Source organism: Mya arenaria, chromosome 4, assembly GCF_026914265.1.
Source record: "Mya arenaria isolate MELC-2E11 chromosome 4, ASM2691426v1".
Taxonomy (NCBI): domain Eukaryota; kingdom Metazoa; phylum Mollusca; class Bivalvia; order Myida; family Myidae; genus Mya; species Mya arenaria.
Window position 1 is genome coordinate 75,392,670 of NC_069125.1, and position 17,587 is coordinate 75,410,256.

General features: G+C 36.6%; 1 protein-coding gene across 1 annotated transcript; it reads right to left on the reverse strand.

The window, feature by feature from the left end:
* Positions 1-3,949: 3,949 nt before the first annotated feature.
* LOC128232767 (coiled-coil-helix-coiled-coil-helix domain-containing protein 2-like) lies at positions 3,950-17,280 on the reverse strand. Its single transcript, XM_052946498.1, has 4 exons — positions 17,137-17,280; positions 5,781-5,928; positions 5,298-5,511; positions 3,950-4,208 (listed from the first exon to the last, which is right to left on the reverse strand). The coding sequence occupies exons 1-4, from the start codon at positions 17,163-17,165 to the stop codon at positions 4,198-4,200; spliced, it is 402 nt and encodes a 133-aa protein (XP_052802458.1). The 5' UTR covers positions 17,166-17,280; the 3' UTR covers positions 3,950-4,197.
* Between the last annotated feature and the right edge of the window lie 307 nt (positions 17,281-17,587).

Here is a 17,587-nt window from a genome sequence, read left to right on the forward strand (position 1 = left end):
CTTATCCATGGAGGAGAGGCCATATTTCTGTATCCAGTACAGAGTGTAGAGGCTATATTTCTGTATCTTGTCTATGTAGTAGAGGCAGTTATTCTGTATCTTGCCAAGGGAGGTTGGCTGTTTTCTTAATATCCTGTCCTAGATGGCGGGTAATGTCTTTCTGTTAATTTTCAAGGAAGAATAGGCCTTTTCCCTCTTTCCTCTGTAGGTAGGAGAGCCGTATTTCTCCCACCTCAGATAAGTAGATCCAATAATTTAACCATGCTAGAAATTCTTATCTTGCCCACGGGCGAAGATAAAATGCCCGTATGGAACTCCTTTTTAATGGTCGCCACATTGTAATTACCTCCCTTGTTGAAGAATGTCGTCTGTAGCATCATGGAAACCTTGTCTTGTGGCAATATTTAGAACGCTAATTAACTATTTCTCGCTTCCAATGTCACCATAAAACAGTTTTCATGCACCTTTCAAGAAATAATGCTTCACTCTCCTTAGAACTATTCAAAGACCGATTTGACTATTAACATAATCTGAATCACTGCGCGCATATCCATTACAACCATGAATTATCGCATATAATGCAATTATTTTCACTAAGCACAAAAGAGTTCCAGCAAAAAAATAATTTTTTACTTAATTTTTTTTAACTGAGGTGGGAGAAAAAGCATCTCCCATAGCCGCTTGTGTAAGAAAGGTTCATTCCGACCCTCACGCATGGTGTTTTGCAGAAACTCGGTAAACCTCATTTTCTTACACTCTCGGCCATGGAAGATACTTATAATCTCTAGCTTGGCAAGTTAGGAGAGGCGGTTATTCTGAATCTTTCTCATGGAGAAGGGTCCATTTATCTCTTACTTGTCAAGTTAGGAGAGGTGGTTATTCTGTATCTAGCTAATGGAGGAGAGAATGTAAATATCTAACTTGGCAAGTTAGGAGAGGAAGTAATTCTGTATCTTGCTCATGGACGAGAGGCTGTATATCTCAAAGTTGGCAAGGGTGGAGAGGTGGTTATTCTGTATCTTGCTCATGGAGGGGAGGCTGTATATCTCTACCTTGGCAAGGGGGGAGAGATTGTTATTCTGTATCTTGCTCATGGGAGAGGCCTTATATCCCTACCTTGGCAGGGGGTAAGAGGTGGTTATTCTGTATCTTGCTCATGGGAGAGGCCTTATATCCCTACCTTGGCAGGGGGTTAGAGGTGGTTATTCTGTATCTTGCTCATGGGAGAGGCCTTATATCTCTACCTTGGCAGGGGGTGAGAGGTGGTTATTCTGTATCTTGCTCATGGGAGAGGCCTTATATCTCTGCCTTGGCAGGGGGGTAGAGGTGAATATTCTGTATCTTGCTCATGGGAGAGGCCTAATATCCCTACCTTGGCAAGGGGGGAGAGATTGTTATTCTGTATCTTGCTCCTGGGAGAGGCCTTATATCCCTACCTTGGCAGAGGGTGAAAGGTGGTTATTCTGTATCTTGCTCATGGGAGAGGCCTTATATCCCTACCTTGGCAGGGGGTGAGAGGTGGTTATTCTGTATCTTGCTCATGGAAGAGGCCTTATATCCCTACCTTGGCAGGGGATGAGAGGTGGTTATTCTGTATCTTGCTCATGGAGGTCATATATCTCTACCTTGGCAGGGTGTGAGAGGTGGTTATTCTGTATCTTGCTCATGGAAGAGAGGTCATATATCATTACCTTGGCAAGGGGTGAGAGGTGGTTATTCTGTGTCGTGCTCATGGAAGAGAGGTCATATATCATTACCTTGGCAGGGGGTGAGAGGTGGTTATTCTGTAACTTGCTCATGGAAGAGAGGCCTTATATCTCTACCTTGGCAGGGGGTGAGAGGTGGTTATTCTGTATCTTGCTCATGGAGGAGAGGTCATATATCATTACCTTGGCAGGGGGTGAGAGGTGGTTATTTTGTAACTTGCTCATGGAAGAGAGGCCTTATATCTCTACCTTGGCAGGGGGTGAGAGGTGGTTATTCTGTATCTTGCTTATGGAGGAGAGGCCTTATATCTCTTCATTGGCAGGGGGTGAGAGGTGTTTATTCTGTATCTTGCTCATGGAGGAGAGGTCATATATCATTACCTTGGCAAGGGGGTGAGAGGTGGTTATTCTGTATCTTGCTCATGGAGGAGAGGTCATATATCTTTTCCTCATGGAGGGGAGGCTGTATATCTCTACCTTGGCAGGGGGGGGGGGGGTTCTGTATCTTGCTCATGGAGGAGAGGTCATATATCTCATGCTCATGGGCGTATACCTCTACCTTGACAAGGGGGAGAGACTTATTCTGTATCTTGCTTATGGAGGAGAGGCCATATTTCTGCAACTTGTCATAGTAGAAATGGCATTTTTGTTACTAGTCAATGGTTAACAAATAAAATCCTTTCATCAATGTTAAATGTTTGTGCATACAATCGATTCTTGGTTAAACATTGTGAAATAATGTCAATCTAAACTTCGGACAGTACAGTTCTTAACTACCTTCCTTTAACTTGAAGACGATCTGATCAGATTCAGAGTATGTGAAAACTGGTGACAGTGAAGTGAAGATTTTAAGACCTTGTTTTATCCCTTTCCCAGTAGCAGTACCTTTTGAGTCAGCAAATTCTATACAATTATGCAGCTATCCAGGCACAAACTGGATCAGAGCTTATCATTGTAACAATATCCACTACTCAAGTACTGTACTCCAATTTTTTAAATTTCTTTTTATAAAATTCACCAATTGACTGTTGTGATAGTTGCAAACTGTCAACAAAGGGCCCTTTTTTGCATATAGCACCAATGTCAATTAGCAAAGTTTTGATGGCAGTACATCTCCTACAGAATTGTATTGTTTACCAATTAGTGTGTTTTCACCAAACAATGGACGTTGTTGAGAGAATTTGTAACAAACGTTACGTGCAATGATTCCTTAATGGGCGTATTGTTTGCAATGATTATCACAATTGATTAGTGGATATCTTAATTATGGAAAAATGAATGTTAATGAGGAAAACAACAATATTTCAGTATGAAAAACTGTCATTTTAAAAAGTATTTCGTAGGGTAAACAACTAAACAATTTATAAATTATTTTCGTTTATTGTAATTCTGAATGTTGTTCATTATTGCGTGTATTGTCGATCATCTCGACCCTCGAATATGATCGGAGTTGCGCTTTCAATTTATATTGTAGTACATTTATACCTATAAAATGAAATGAAAACGACAAATTAAAAGCATGAAACAATATTTGTTTTCTTTTTATTGATTTCTCTGATAAGGTACATAATGCCAGTCTTATTTAAAGATGATATGGCCAATACTACAACCAACGCACGATGTACATGACTGATACATGTATACAAGAACTTGTCTTTACCGAAAACTAAGTTTTCCGAGTAATCGAGTACACGATCTGAAGATTGTCCGAGTACTAGAGTACCAATTTTACTACTCGTTGCCATCCCTACAAACAAATCAAAATACCAATAAACGCTGAGTGTGACCTTGGACATTGACCCACTAACATGCGTCTTCCATGTGACATGCAGTCTCATGATATATTTGCACAACTCATTTTAAACTCCCCTAATAATTTCTAAGTTTCATCTTGGTCAAACAAAACTAAGGAATTTTGACCAATGACCCTTGAGTGTGACCTTTTTTTTTACCATCACTGACCACGTTCTTGCACAGATCTTCTCGTTGCATTTAATTTTAAAATCCACCAATGCAAGGCCACGTTACAGCAGGGGCAACCTAATTTCAAGGACTCGTTCTTTAAGTATGACCTTACGGTTCAGCTACAGACATGGTTTGCATGTGACTCGAGAGCATCACATGGGGAACATTGCACAAAATTATTTTAATATCCCTGAGTACATGGCCAATTAAGAACCATACAAGCTATCATTAGATGTACAGACATTCATTTTAGGTCTACTGACTGATGGAGAGCCTGGTTACTTTTTACAACTTTTATTCGCAAACATTTTATACAATTAACACTGCACCATTGATAACACAAGCAATAACATAGGAATATTACTTTTTTTAACTTGTATCTGTAAATTTATAGGCAAACCTATGATTATTATTATTTTAACTCTTAAAAAACACAAGCAGTGTCTGTTTCATTTTCTGCAAATTATTTCCATACAGGTTCATGTTGAAGCTGCAATCACAGGATAAAACTTGAGAAGGTGTGTATTCATGCCTGGCCTGAAATACAGAAGTGAAGTTTCCACCATTACTTGTATGTTCATAATTTATACATTTTTAACAAAGTTTAAAGTAATGTCAACTTAACTGTAACACAAGAAACAATTTCTAGCCTATCAACAGAGGCTCACATATTTGGTTTAAAATACTGTTTCAAAATCAATCGAAAGAATTCAAATAACAAGATCCTAAAGAAACCTTTCAAATAACCGGAACTACACCTTGTCAGAAGGATAAATGTCATTTTAATAACATGTTTGTAGTATATAACATAAATGCTGAATAAAAGGATTGATTAAAATACTCTTTCATCTTTAAAATCATGAGGTGCTCCCTATATCTGTGAATATTGACTTTCTGTTTATTGTAAAACATCTAATTGAAAGCATCTTTATGACTGCATCACTTACTATAATTAAATTAATTTCAGGCTAATTTTGTTCAATATTGGCCACAAAATGTGACCTTGACTCTTGACATATTGTGTAACAATTTCCAATGGAAATGTACAATTTTGTGATATGTTTAAAACCAAATGGCTGAGACTATGTACTCTTAAATAGTATTGTGCAGTTTCAAAGTGTGTTAATCACCTTAGAGATGAGAGCACAAATTTATTGCAATCACACCTTCTTTTAGTCCTCTTCAATTTTGTGAAGAAAGACTTGTGACTGACAAAATAACTATTGCTAAAAAATCAATTTTGTATTACATTGACATGAACTTCAATGACTTGTGCCTGACACCTTCACATAGTGCTCTTTTATGTTTTGCTTGAATTTCAATTTATATGTCATGGAACTTTACCTATACAGGTGTAAAGAAGGTGTGTAAGTGGCTCAAAAGCTCAGTCAGTAGAACAGTTATGGGAGGTTCCTAGTCTGGTTGCTCATTTTTCTCACCCGGTTAAATATGGTGCCCAACAGTGGGCATGGAATTTATTTAATTATTGTTAGTAATGCAGTCATTAAGATGCTGAAGATAAAACCCTAATTCATTACAAGTTTTAATGATTGATTATTTACAATGATCACCAAATTGGCATTAAACAAGTTACAACCATGAGAGAGAAGCACACAGACAGCTTACCAAATCTCATCTTGCATTCTTTGAGAGCTTCATTAAATCCATAGCAGAGGGAGAGGTCTGACTGCTGTTTGGAGCAGTTGAGGAACTGATCCAGCTCGTATTGGCACTGGGAGGTCTGTTGTTGTTGTTGTGGTTGCTGGTACTGCTCTACCGGTGCTGCTTGCTGGCCACCACCACCCATCCCCCCAGTCATTGCATGGCCTATAGTATGGCCCTGTAATATAATTTTATACATCAACATGCAAAGGCATTGTTTTGGACATAAAAAAACAGTAATGAGTATACTCACTGTATACATTTATATATTATAATTTTTGTTTATTAGCAAAATGATTGACAGTAGGCTAATTGAAACACCATTAGCAAGAATTCTTAAACTTGATAGTCATCAACATAATTTAACTTTCATTGATATGTAACAGTACACAGCAACAACAAAAACTAATATGTGTATATTTTATCAACAAAACATATGGCACACACCACAGCAGATCCAACAGCGACACCAGCTGCTGTGGTGGCCATCTGAGCCATGAGGCCTGGCTGCCTGGGCTGCTGGCCCATAGGGGCTGGTGGGGCCGCATGGGTTTGGGCTGGCACACTCGGCCGATGAACTGGTGCAGGGGCACGGCTGCAATAAACAAAATTCATAGGAAGTTTTGGACAAGTTTTATACAAACTGTAACTGACATGGTGACAAAAGCCAATTTCTTCCAAAAATCTCTCACATGACTTATCTTAATCTACTCTGTTGTTGCAGAAGGAAGTATCAGCCTTTGCCAGATTTAAACTTTTCCTTATCATTGCAAAAATCCAATAAAATGGAGAAGAAAAAACAACTGTTCTGGTTACATTTCAATTTTGTAGAATTTATACTATTGTAATGATTGTTCTTTATTATACTTGAATTCACTTACTAAATATTATTTTCCTTCGTTATTTATAGTTTCAATGCTCATGATTTATGTATTTTTATCAGAAATAAATACTGAACGAATCAAATCTCCAAAGAGTTAGCATAATTTTTATAACATAAGTACTGTCAGAATTTGTTGTATGCTTGATATCAAAAATATTATTAAAGAAACACCATGACATGGACAAATATCACAATGAAACAACACTTCTTTAGAGAGTAAACAGAACATTAAATGTTAAGCTTAATTGTGGAGACAGTCTTTTCTGGGCATCCCCGGGGCTGCCTTATTTAATAAGCATAATGTTGCAATAAAATAAGTTGTATAAAAAGCATATGTTATTAACCCAATGTCATATAATAACGTATTCATTCTTTAGGCCACACCAAATTTATCTTCTTTTCTACAGATTTTCAAGATTTTTTTGGAAAACCCCAATACACAACTGTTTTCCATTTCAAAGATATAAAGAAGCCTTGATTTGATAAAAGTTGTATACAGTATACATTATTTTATCACATAATTGATGCAAAATACCTTTTATTCTGATGTATGCAGGTTTTGTAAGCATATCATCATTTTTTATACAGGTACTGTTAGGGGTGTAGAAATGGGCAGGGAGCCAGTAAAATAACCCGGTTACTTTAGCATCTTCACCCGGCTAATTTTCCCGCATCAACAAAAATGAAATATGTTAATTTTTTGTCATGTGTTTATGTTTACATCTGTTTAAAACCCTGATCTTGGTATTGTTTATTTTGGTTTCCCCGCATTCCGACTACAATACAGCTTTAGCTCAATACGTGACTTCATTAGTCGCATCCCCCTCTGGGATGTTTTCAAGTACTAGGTTTGGGTTTTCCAGCGTCCTGAATACAATATGACATTAGCTCGATACATTACTTCATTAGTCGCTTCCCCCTCTGGAGATGTTTTTTTTTAAGTTAATGATTTGCGAAGCAATGGAGGGTGAAAAAATAAAATCCAGACACAAAAAAAGCGTAGCAAGTTTGCAACATGAGCGTGTCTGGCCTTCTGTTAGTCCTATTACCATTTACGCTACAGTCCTTTTGTTATATATGTGTGTTACCCAGGTGTAAACAAAATGGAACAAGCTTGCGGTGATGTCACTGCTGAAAAATTCCATTATTTTGATGAATTTTACCTGTACGTTGGGTGAAATTTTGTACGCTTTAAACATCACAAAGTGTCCAGATATTTCTTTTGGTTGTTCAAATGAAATAAGTTAGCTGCAGATGAAATATCTAGACCCACAGAAAATTAAGTTGTTTAATTTTCAGAGGTTCAGAGTGATTTAGTGGCTGAAAGTATCATTGGTAGAGAAGAAATTACATATATTATTTGGAGGGAATTGCTAGCAAATGGCAAGGCATGTGGCCTGGAATGTTATATTATCCTGAACCTGAATTTGGCAGTTCATAAAGCCCTCACTAGTGTGGGGGTTAGTACTCAGATTCACTATCATATTCAAGTACGTTTTTTTTAAGGTTCCCTGTTACAAAATAAACATGATCCAGAAGACTAGAAATTTTGGTTGAATAAGCCTTAAATTAATTTCTACACCCCTGGGTACAGCATGAAATCAAATCACCATGGCAGTAATTTTACATGAGCAGTGCGTTTGAAATTGGAAGAACACTTCACTTATTGTCCTGTTTTGTTGTATACAGAATGTCACACTATCTTGTATTATAGTTGTTTCACACTGAGTTTATATTAGGGAAGGAAAGATGTTTGTGCACTACAGCAGTCTATGCGAAAGACCCAGGACACAAGACATGTTATCTCAACACTGTTACAAGACTTCTCTAATATGCCACTTTTACATTTAAGCGTCGACAGCCGATGTAGCTACAATAATGAGCGATCAGGGATACTTTTTTTATTATTTTGAAATGATATACTGTAATAATATGCATTTATGTTGAATAATGATGACAAAGTTGTTCAATTTTTATCCGACAGTGATCTGAACTGGATTTAATTTGTCATTAGAGTTGTTATTTTCACATTAATATATTATGGGTCACGAATACCGTTATACATGTACACAACCAGTCAGATTTGTCCCAGATTTACTGATATCGGGATACTCGATAAACAATCGACACTTGTAAGTGTTTTATGATAACTTAACATGTTTTTTGGGCATACTGACATAACTTAATACGTGTTTAATAGTTGGCCATAATATTTTCGTAGAAATTTGAATTTATAACGGAGATAATTTCAAAATTGTGGCCGCGAGGATTCTCTGCGCAAGGACCGCTTGCTACTTTTTGCTGGGATGGTGGACGTCACGAGTCTGCCATATTAAAAAAATTGTCAAAAGACTCGTTGACGGCCATTTAGGTGGATTAACAGCCGATGTTGATCTCACAGCATTTTACCTCAGAAGTTCATCTCGGGCCATCGGCAAGGTGGTGCTAAGAAAATCAATAACATGACGTATCACCAAATATTTGATTGGTTTTAGTGAAATGTTCATGATAAAAAAATGATTTTTTTTGCTTTATGTAGAGTTTTAATTCTTACAGTATTTTTCTCCTGTTTACGATGTCAAAAAAATCGGCGAGATCGCCATTTTGTCAGAACAATTTTCCGAGTTAATTTCTCAACCTCCCATTATGTATTGGTAAAATTTCATCAAGGACAGTGATTTAAATGTCATTTGGTTCTTAAATGTCAGCATATTTAAAATTATTTAGCCAGAGACAAGTAAATAACAGCATAGCTGAATGTGACATTCGTACCCTATCCCGAACGTACCAAAATAAGATTCGTCCCCCTACTATATTGACAGTTAATTTATTAGTCATTTTGATTGTTTCAAATCCTTACCGGTCTTGGTTTTTGTTTCATTTTAGATGCTATTTGGAGATAAACTATGTGACATTGACAAATACACTTTTGCTGAGCCAAAAATGATTTGAATGTGAATATCAACTGAGGTGTGTGGTATGGCATAGTTTTTGTATCAGGTGTTACGAAAAGTATCACTTCTCCCTAAAGTCTTCCCACTTCTCCCTAAATTGACTGAAAATTTTCAGCCTAGTGAGAGCCCTGAGAGTACGGCCAATACCAATTAAAGGTGAACTGTAAATCATTTGGAAAATTCTCTCAGGGATGATAACAGAGCCAAGTTGCCAATCCTGAAAATGTCTGCGTGGGGTTCTGGGGGCCACTGGAGGCCCCCGATGGGTCCAGGGCAAAGCCCTGATGGGGGAACAATGGGGCAAAGCCCCCCCCCCCGAAGCTTTCTGTATTTCAGGGATTCTAATACCCTTTTGCCTTAGAATAGGAGTACACCTTTCGGTTTGGTAGATAAAATTATGTTCAACACGAGACATCCACAATCAGAACAATTATCAGGAATCTTAGCAGTGAAGTTTAACACCTTTGTCTTTAAACAAAGTTAAATTTACTTTTTTTTATACCTGAAGTCACAGGCATTGGACATGTACCTGACATTTTGGTTTAGTTGTCCACTTCCCATAAAACTCAACTGGCTATGATCAAATGCCTGTGTATGAACAGTCTGCACTGTGGGATGTTTGATTTATAATAATGAATAACATATCAATTATCATGCTTGCAAATGTTTATTGTAAAAGTGTTATTTATTCAATTTGTATGTATCATAAGAGTATTTATTCAATTTTCTGCACATTTGATGAGAATATAATGTTATTAATTATTATATATATTATTACAAGTTATATCCAAACGGGACTTAAATGCTTTGGCAGCGTAGCCGTTGTGGACATGGTGGACTTTGACGTATTCTGGTCCCCAAGCCAGATTTTTTCCCCTCATGGTGTTACATGAGTCCAGTAACACACAAACTAGATTGTCCCACGGCAGTTCAAGTCTCTCAAACAGGCTTTCAAATTCTATGAAAATTGATTCAGAATCAGCCTTTGTGATTTTTAAGGAGGCCAAATGTCTCAACACTAATTCTTTCACAATGCCAGAAAAATAGCTGCAACAGTTTTCTCATTGTTTGTGTTTGTTGACTTGTCTTAGTTTAAACAAAACCGAGATCCATTAACTCCTCCACATGTTCATCATTGAAATGGCTAGCCACTCCGTGTAAGTCATCTTGTATGATGCTGTACACCTTTGAATTTTAATTCGCTGAGAGCTTTTGTATCTTTGGCAAGTGTCTTAAGTAAGACACACTACTGTGGTGCCAGGGAGCATGTTCAGCCATAAATCCAAGTATCATGGCCTCTGGATTGAATTGTCAGTCATTGACAGGAACAATTGGATGCACTGGCTGAGGTGTCTGTTCATTCCGGACTTTTGTAACCATACAGGTTAACATACCTGGAAATACAAATTTAAATCTCACTCAAACTGGGTCCTCAAGAAGTTTTGTTGAACTGTCTCAAATAGAAAATAAAATGACTGCCTCTACGTAATATATATTACTTCTACAAAATATTTATTCATTTTTTTTTTAAATTTGAACAAAACCAATTTTCATTTGAACCTCCCATTATGGTCAACAATGCTTCAAACATTATGAGAATAATAAAGAAACGGTTTACAGCGTAAACTTCAATCGGCCAAATAAAATTTGTAAAATAAAAATTGATTATTATGACACAATCCGAATCGAAATGTCCGAAATAATGCTACATGCGCAAAATTCATTCTCAGTTTGATCACTTTCTATTAACATAAAAAGAAACATTTCAGGAATTTCTCTTAAAAATAAACGGCAAATATACCCTTAAAATCAAGGAATCAATGTTTTTAGAAGTTGGTGGTGGTCGTTCTTTTCTCTAATTTTCCAAAACCCGTTTATTCGTCTTCGTCGTCTGTCATATCCGGATACGACCATCCGGATACTGTCTTCTAGTCCCATCGGTAATTTCCGTAATCACCGGATGCTATCTTAACCAATCATATAGCTCGATTGCCAAGACGTAATTAGGTTTGCATATTTCCGGCTTTACACTTCCGGAAAACTCACCTTTCGTACCCATATTGTTCGAACTGAGCTCGAATCGCTCCCTGTACCCCCCCCCCAGAAAAAAAACTCAACGGATTTACATTAATCTCAAAATCGATCCGTGAGGCCTTAAATCCGGAATTCCGGATTAATCCGGAATTTTATCATCCCTGTTCTCTGTACTGCTAATCTTATTATTGTTTGAATCTTGTTCAAATCTTGTGTACTTTCTACTCTCCAAATTCTCAAGTAAAATCTGTTTCCTGCCATGATTCAGTTTGGTTAATTTTTGCCCACCAAATTTCCCCTGTCTTTTTGATGTCCCAAGAAGCAGAAACAAGAGCTGTCACAGAGACAGCGCGCTCGACTATTCCGCCACTATTTGGTGTATGGATTGAAATGTTTTGGCGAAACATGCATGGATCACTGTTAGATTAGATTTTAATTCAATACATGATGTGCTGAGATATTTACATAAAATGATTGGAAAAAATTTGAGGTGGTACGCAAACTTTAATTTTAATTTTAAGTCGAAAAAGGGGCATAATTCTGTCAAAATGCTCGCTACGGTGACCTCCTCCAGTGTACCGGTTGGGGGCATGATGGTGAACAAGCATGCAAAATTTCACAGCCATATGTCAATGGACTTTGAAAATATTTGAGGTGGTACGCAAACTTTAACGTAAATTCTAAGTCGAAAAAGGAGCATAATTTTGTCAAAATGCTTGAAACAGTTACCTCCTCCTGTGTACAGGTTAGGGGCATGATGGTGAACAAGCGTGGGAAGTTACAAAGCCAAATGTCAATGGACTTTAAAAATATTTGAGGTGGTACGCAAACTTTAACGTAAATTCTAAGTAAACAAAGGGGCATAATTTTGTCAAAATGCTTGATACAGTTACCTCCTCCTGTGTTGAGGTTGAAGGCATGATGGTGAACAAGCGTGCAAAGTTTCAAAGCCAGATGTCAATGGACTTTGAAAATATTTGAGGTGGTACAAAACTCTTACAAAAACTTAACATAAGTGGTTATGACGACGCCGACGCTCGGGTGACTAGGATAGCTCTCCTTATTCTTCGAATAGTTGAGCTAAAAACTGCTTAGCACAATCACACTTTCTACTTTCAGAATTCTGAAAAAACGGTCGCCATAAAATCGCCAAATTGGAAAAAAAATGGTGCCACTTTTGTCAGAGGGAACCCTCATTAGTAAGAATAATAACTGATAAAATTATAAATTAAAACATTGTCAAGAAAACAAAATTCACTTTCTGAAATTCATGGGCAAATATGACTGTATATATGACTGTATCCTGAATGTACCGATTGCCGGTGTATTAAGAAAGTATCCAATGGAATTTTGGCCAGGTTATATGCAAGCTTCTTTAAATTTCACTCATATTTAAGATATAATAATTTTGCCATCAGCAACTGTAAGTTTTGTATACCAGGGAACACCATTATTGATTTCTAGTTGCCTTTTGTTTACAGACTGTGGCTGCCATCTTGGATTTTTCAGTTACCTATTACCTATTAGCAGTGTTGCCAAAAAGCACATCCTCAGTGATGACGTAAACAAAAAGATGAATGCCAACTGTCAAAATCTGTTTGTGAATTATTCAAAATTTATTCATTGATTGCAACATATATAATGTTCAAAAATTATGTTTCCAATGAATTTTGATATATCTCGGAACAACCTGTTTTCGACCGCCTATGGATTGTTTACATTTCAATCAAAACCAGGGATGTGATTGACCTGGAAGCTGGAGGGCTGAAACTATTTCGGCCATGAGTTCTTGGGGTACTTTAGGTGTCAAAAGCACACTGCCGTAGAAGAAAAACTGGCTTTTCAGATGCTCTTTTGGGCCTAAAATAAAAAAATTCTTGTTTGGAGTAACGCGACCGACCCATAAAAATCGTTGCCGACTCAAATTTTTTTTCAACGCCTTTCCGCTACTATTTTCTGTTTCTGCTCTTTTCTTCTGTTTCGGTTCTGTTCGATTTGTAGACACACTCGTAGAGCTTCGGTTTTTATCGCTGATCGCAATGAGCGTTTCGAAAACATGGCTGACTGCAAGTTTGTCGAACGTGAACCGAACGAAATTACGTTTTGTGTGACAATAAATTACTTAAATAAAAAACTTAAAAACAACTTTGTAAGAAAATTCAATGTCGACTACACATGGTACGATGTATTTGATATTTTAATGGAGAATGATGAAATATACCTTCATGATTGTGAAATAGCTAACACAAAATTCCGATAGAATTGATTTTATTTGGTAAAACATAATGAAACATTTTACAATGTAAAATCAAGTGAACTACAAGTACACAAAGCCATTGTATGATTGTATGTAAACCAATTTGTTTCACATTTTCGTTTGCTTATCTTGAGTGTCATAAGTTTGTTTTGTTGAGTTCATCTCTGTGTCAGTCTTAAGTAGATTGAAATTCTTTGAAATTAAAAAAATAAAGGATCAGAAGTTAAGATGTTTGTTGTTCAAAAGTTTATTACAATGCCTTGAATAACTAGTGTTATGTAGGGAATGTACTGTACACAAGATCCAGTTGTCGTTGGAGAAAAAAAAAAAAAACCTACCTACCTACCCACCTTAAAAAATCTGGGTAGGGTTACTCCAAACAAGAAATTTTTTAAGGTTGGCCTTGAGGGTTCTTCTGACTTCAAATTTGAAGCAAACTGGAACATCAACACTAACAACCAAAAACGCTATAGTAATATTATTATTTTATTTTATTTTGGTGGTGGTGGTGTGTGTGGGTGTGGGGGGGGGTCCCTGGGACCATTAGATCCGCGAATCCGCAGACAAATCACATCCCTGAATAAATAAGTGATAATAAAAGATAAATGTTTGTATGTACCATTTAAAGCAATCATTCATATTTGAAAAAAATAAAATAAATAAAATCTGTTTCAATCGTCTGTTGTTTACATTTTGCATCCAAAATGACTGCTGTCACATGTTGTATTTGACCTAAAAACAACCTGTTTTCGACCATGACCTTTAACTATACTTCACAAAAAAAGTTTTTTCACAATATTTTTCATTTTAATTTGTATAACTTGTTTTAACTGTTTAAAGTATTTTTTATTTTTTTAAAAAGTAATTAAATGTTTACATATTTGCCATAAAGTCACTTTATAGTTACTTATCACCACTAAAGGGTCAAAGGAATGCATCATCCCTTCTTATGGCTTTCACATGGGTACAAAATGATAAATTCACCCATCATGAACCCTTATATCACTGGCCCAACTCTAAATGAGCCTCATATGACCTGCCTAGGCTGCAACAACTGAGAGCCCAATCATAATTCAATACAGTTACCTGTAGATAAATTTCATTAATTTTAGAATAAGGAATGTACTGTATTTTGATGAACTTTTAATGTTGTGCACTTTACTTAGAAAACCATAGGGCATAGGTTTTAGGCTCTGGCAGTGATTTTTTTTTTAATTATTTTTTACCGCCTTTGCCTTGCAAATTGGGGAAAAAAGTTAACTTTAAGATACAAAATCAGGCCAAAATACTAATATAATGGTAAATATACATGTTCTAACTTTTTTTGCATAAATTATGCTGTGAAAGAGTAAGAATTGTCAAGATTTTGTTTATATTTCAAGAATTTTATAGCTTTTCTTATTCATTAACGTAATCTACATTGATCAAATTGTGAAAAAATAAAAAAATGGGAAAAATGGACATTTTTTCGCCTTTAGAAGGCAGTAAATTGCACCAAAAAAAATCATTGTCTGGTAGATATGTTAAATCTGGCAAACAAAAAACAACACAGTTTAAAGAAGTATTTTACCTACGAAATCATTCTAAATGAAGGGTTTAATTTGGCATTAATTTAAAATGACTAATTGGTGACTAATCAGTAAAACTGATTTTTTTAACACTAGCATTGCCATTCTTTTTCATATGAAGTTTTCTGACAGTTTTACTGTTATGGCTAACAATTGGAGTTTATTTTTACCGGAAGTGACGCAAAATATAAGTGTTTAACCTCTTTTCAGGGGGCAGTCGAAACTAGGTTGTGTCGGGACAATAAATGTGTTTTTTACCCTTTGTAACTACAAATTTATTGAAAGTTTCATATTGACATTTACCAAGAAGTATTGTAAACAAAGGATACCGGAAGTGCTCTTCATGAACTAGATATTCAGATTTTTCAGAATACAATGGTAATAGGTAACCACCGGTAATATTGTGCGTTGGGGATAACTTTTGTGTTTTTATTTGACAATGCAGTGTTAAATATTATGGCAGTGTTCTGCCAAGGATTGAAAAAGATGGGGCCGAATGGCCCAGCAGTCATAAAAATTAGGGGCCATTTTCAAAAGTGAAGGGCCATGACCTTCTCCAGGGGAAAAATGAAAACTTTTAAATGAAAGTGTTATATTTAACTATTATATACATGGTGTAACATCCACATGACATCAGTATTCTCAAATATTGGACAGATTGATTTAACATTTAGAAAAAAACTATAAACATGGCACAAATGAGACACAATGATATATGTTAAGAACAGTTTTACATGTCAATGTGTTGTTATGCTTTATCAGGGATGTGATTGACCTGGCAGCTGGAGGGCACTTTTGGGGTCACAAGCACACTGCCGTAGAAGAAAGACTGGCCCAAAAGCACACTAGTAACTTTTTGAATCAGCTAAAAAAAAAAAAATCTTTTTATTTATTTACTTTTTTTGGGGGGGGGGGAGGGGGGGGGGGTCCTTTGGGCCATTAGATCCGCGGACAAATCACATCCCTAAATTATAACCCTCCCCAGCCAGGAACATTTTCCTCTGTTTTGCATTCCTCTAATGCACCAGGGCCTCATTGAAATTGAATTTGTTTATATCTCCCCCATCTAATTTGAGTTGTTTTCTTTTTCTCAGCCATGATAATACCATTGAAATTGGTAAAAAAAATATACTACCCCTTGCGGTTGGATAGTTACACGTATAAGGACCAATGAAAATCGTTGTTTTATTGAATGAATGCTGTGCTGTAAAAGAAATCGATTAAGTCAAAACGGCTTTTTAAAAATTCGATTAAGTCAAAACGGCTTTTCGAAAAACGGGCGCGCCGATCGGCCTGTCTACAGGTATTTCGTTGCGCCATCCCGATTTTTTCCGCGCCAATGGCGCAAGGGCGCGTCCTTGGCAGAACACTGTTATGGAGTTACAGTTGCAGAATATATTTTACATTGGTATGAATCAGTCGACTTGTGGGGTTTAGGGAACAAAATGAATATCCAAATATTAAAAAAGTTCCCTAAACGCACATTATGCAGCAGTCAATTGTAACCACGGCCACCCTAGGTCCGGGGAATAGCGGGGACTTTGACTTTCGGTCCAGCCAACCCTGGGCAAAATCCCCATCCTGCAGAAACGAACTGATGGTAAAATCTCTGCCCATTTCCCCGGCTATCCCCGGACCTGGAGGGGCCGTGGTTACAATTGACTGGTGCATTACTGTGGCTAGAACTAACACAAGGGAGGCTCCAAGTCACAACTTAAGACTTCCATTCTACATGATGATAGTAAGAGCCTTTCTCTGTGTCAGAGTCTCAAAAGATCTTATTTTATATAAATAGCATTAACATGATAGGCTGATTTTGAACAGTCTTATTTTTGACGTATGGTATGGTTAAAATGTAGCTACAATAATGAGCGATCAATGTAGCTACAATAATGAGCGATCAGGGATACTTTTTATTATTTTCACATTTCATGTGTATCCCTGTCACGAGTCTGCCATAGTCTTAAAATCGTCAAAAGACTCATTGACGGCCATTTAGGTGGACTAGGTTAAAATGTTGCATAAGCAGACAGTAAATGTGTTATAAATATCATCCGCACATTGGAGCACTCAAAAAATAAGCCAAAAATCTGTGTAACAAATTTACCTTGGTGCTGCTCTTCCACGTCGTGGCATTGTTTTGATTTATGATATTTTACGTATTATTGTATTAGCTAAGACAATTTGTGCGTATTTATTCTTTCTGACCTTGTTTACCGGAAATAGTGTGTTATGAAACGGAAGTTGCTCTCCAGTAATCTCATTGGCTAGCTAGGTGCTCTGAGTCGTCGAAGAGCAGGGAGATATATATGCCGGAACCCAGGACCCAAATTTCGATATTGGATTCGTCTTTAAATTTGCTTTGTTTGAGATGGTACAAAGTATTCAAATTGGTCAATACCTTAAGATAAAACCTACAATTTACCTATATAATATCAGAAATATGGTGTTCTGGTATGGCTGTAAATGTAATATGATCTGCATGCTCAGAGATATGTACTCCACCTATAGCCATATGTATTCAGTCGCTATAATAAACTCATTTCAGAAACATCTCT

What these genes read in the sequence shown, in the direction of transcription:
- LOC128232767 (XM_052946498.1), bottom strand. Translation starts at nt 17,165, where the DNA reads ATGCCACGACGTGGAAGAGCAGCACCAAG. An exon ending in CGTGGAAGAGCAGCACCAAG is followed by an intron (nt 5,929 to 17,136) that starts GTAAATTTGTTA and finishes TGTTTATTGCAG; the next exon opens with CCGTGCCCCTGCACCAGTTC. An exon ending in TCGCTGTTGGATCTGCTGTG is followed by an intron (nt 5,512 to 5,780) that starts GTGTGTGCCATA and finishes ATTATATTACAG; the next exon opens with GGCCATACTATAGGCCATGC.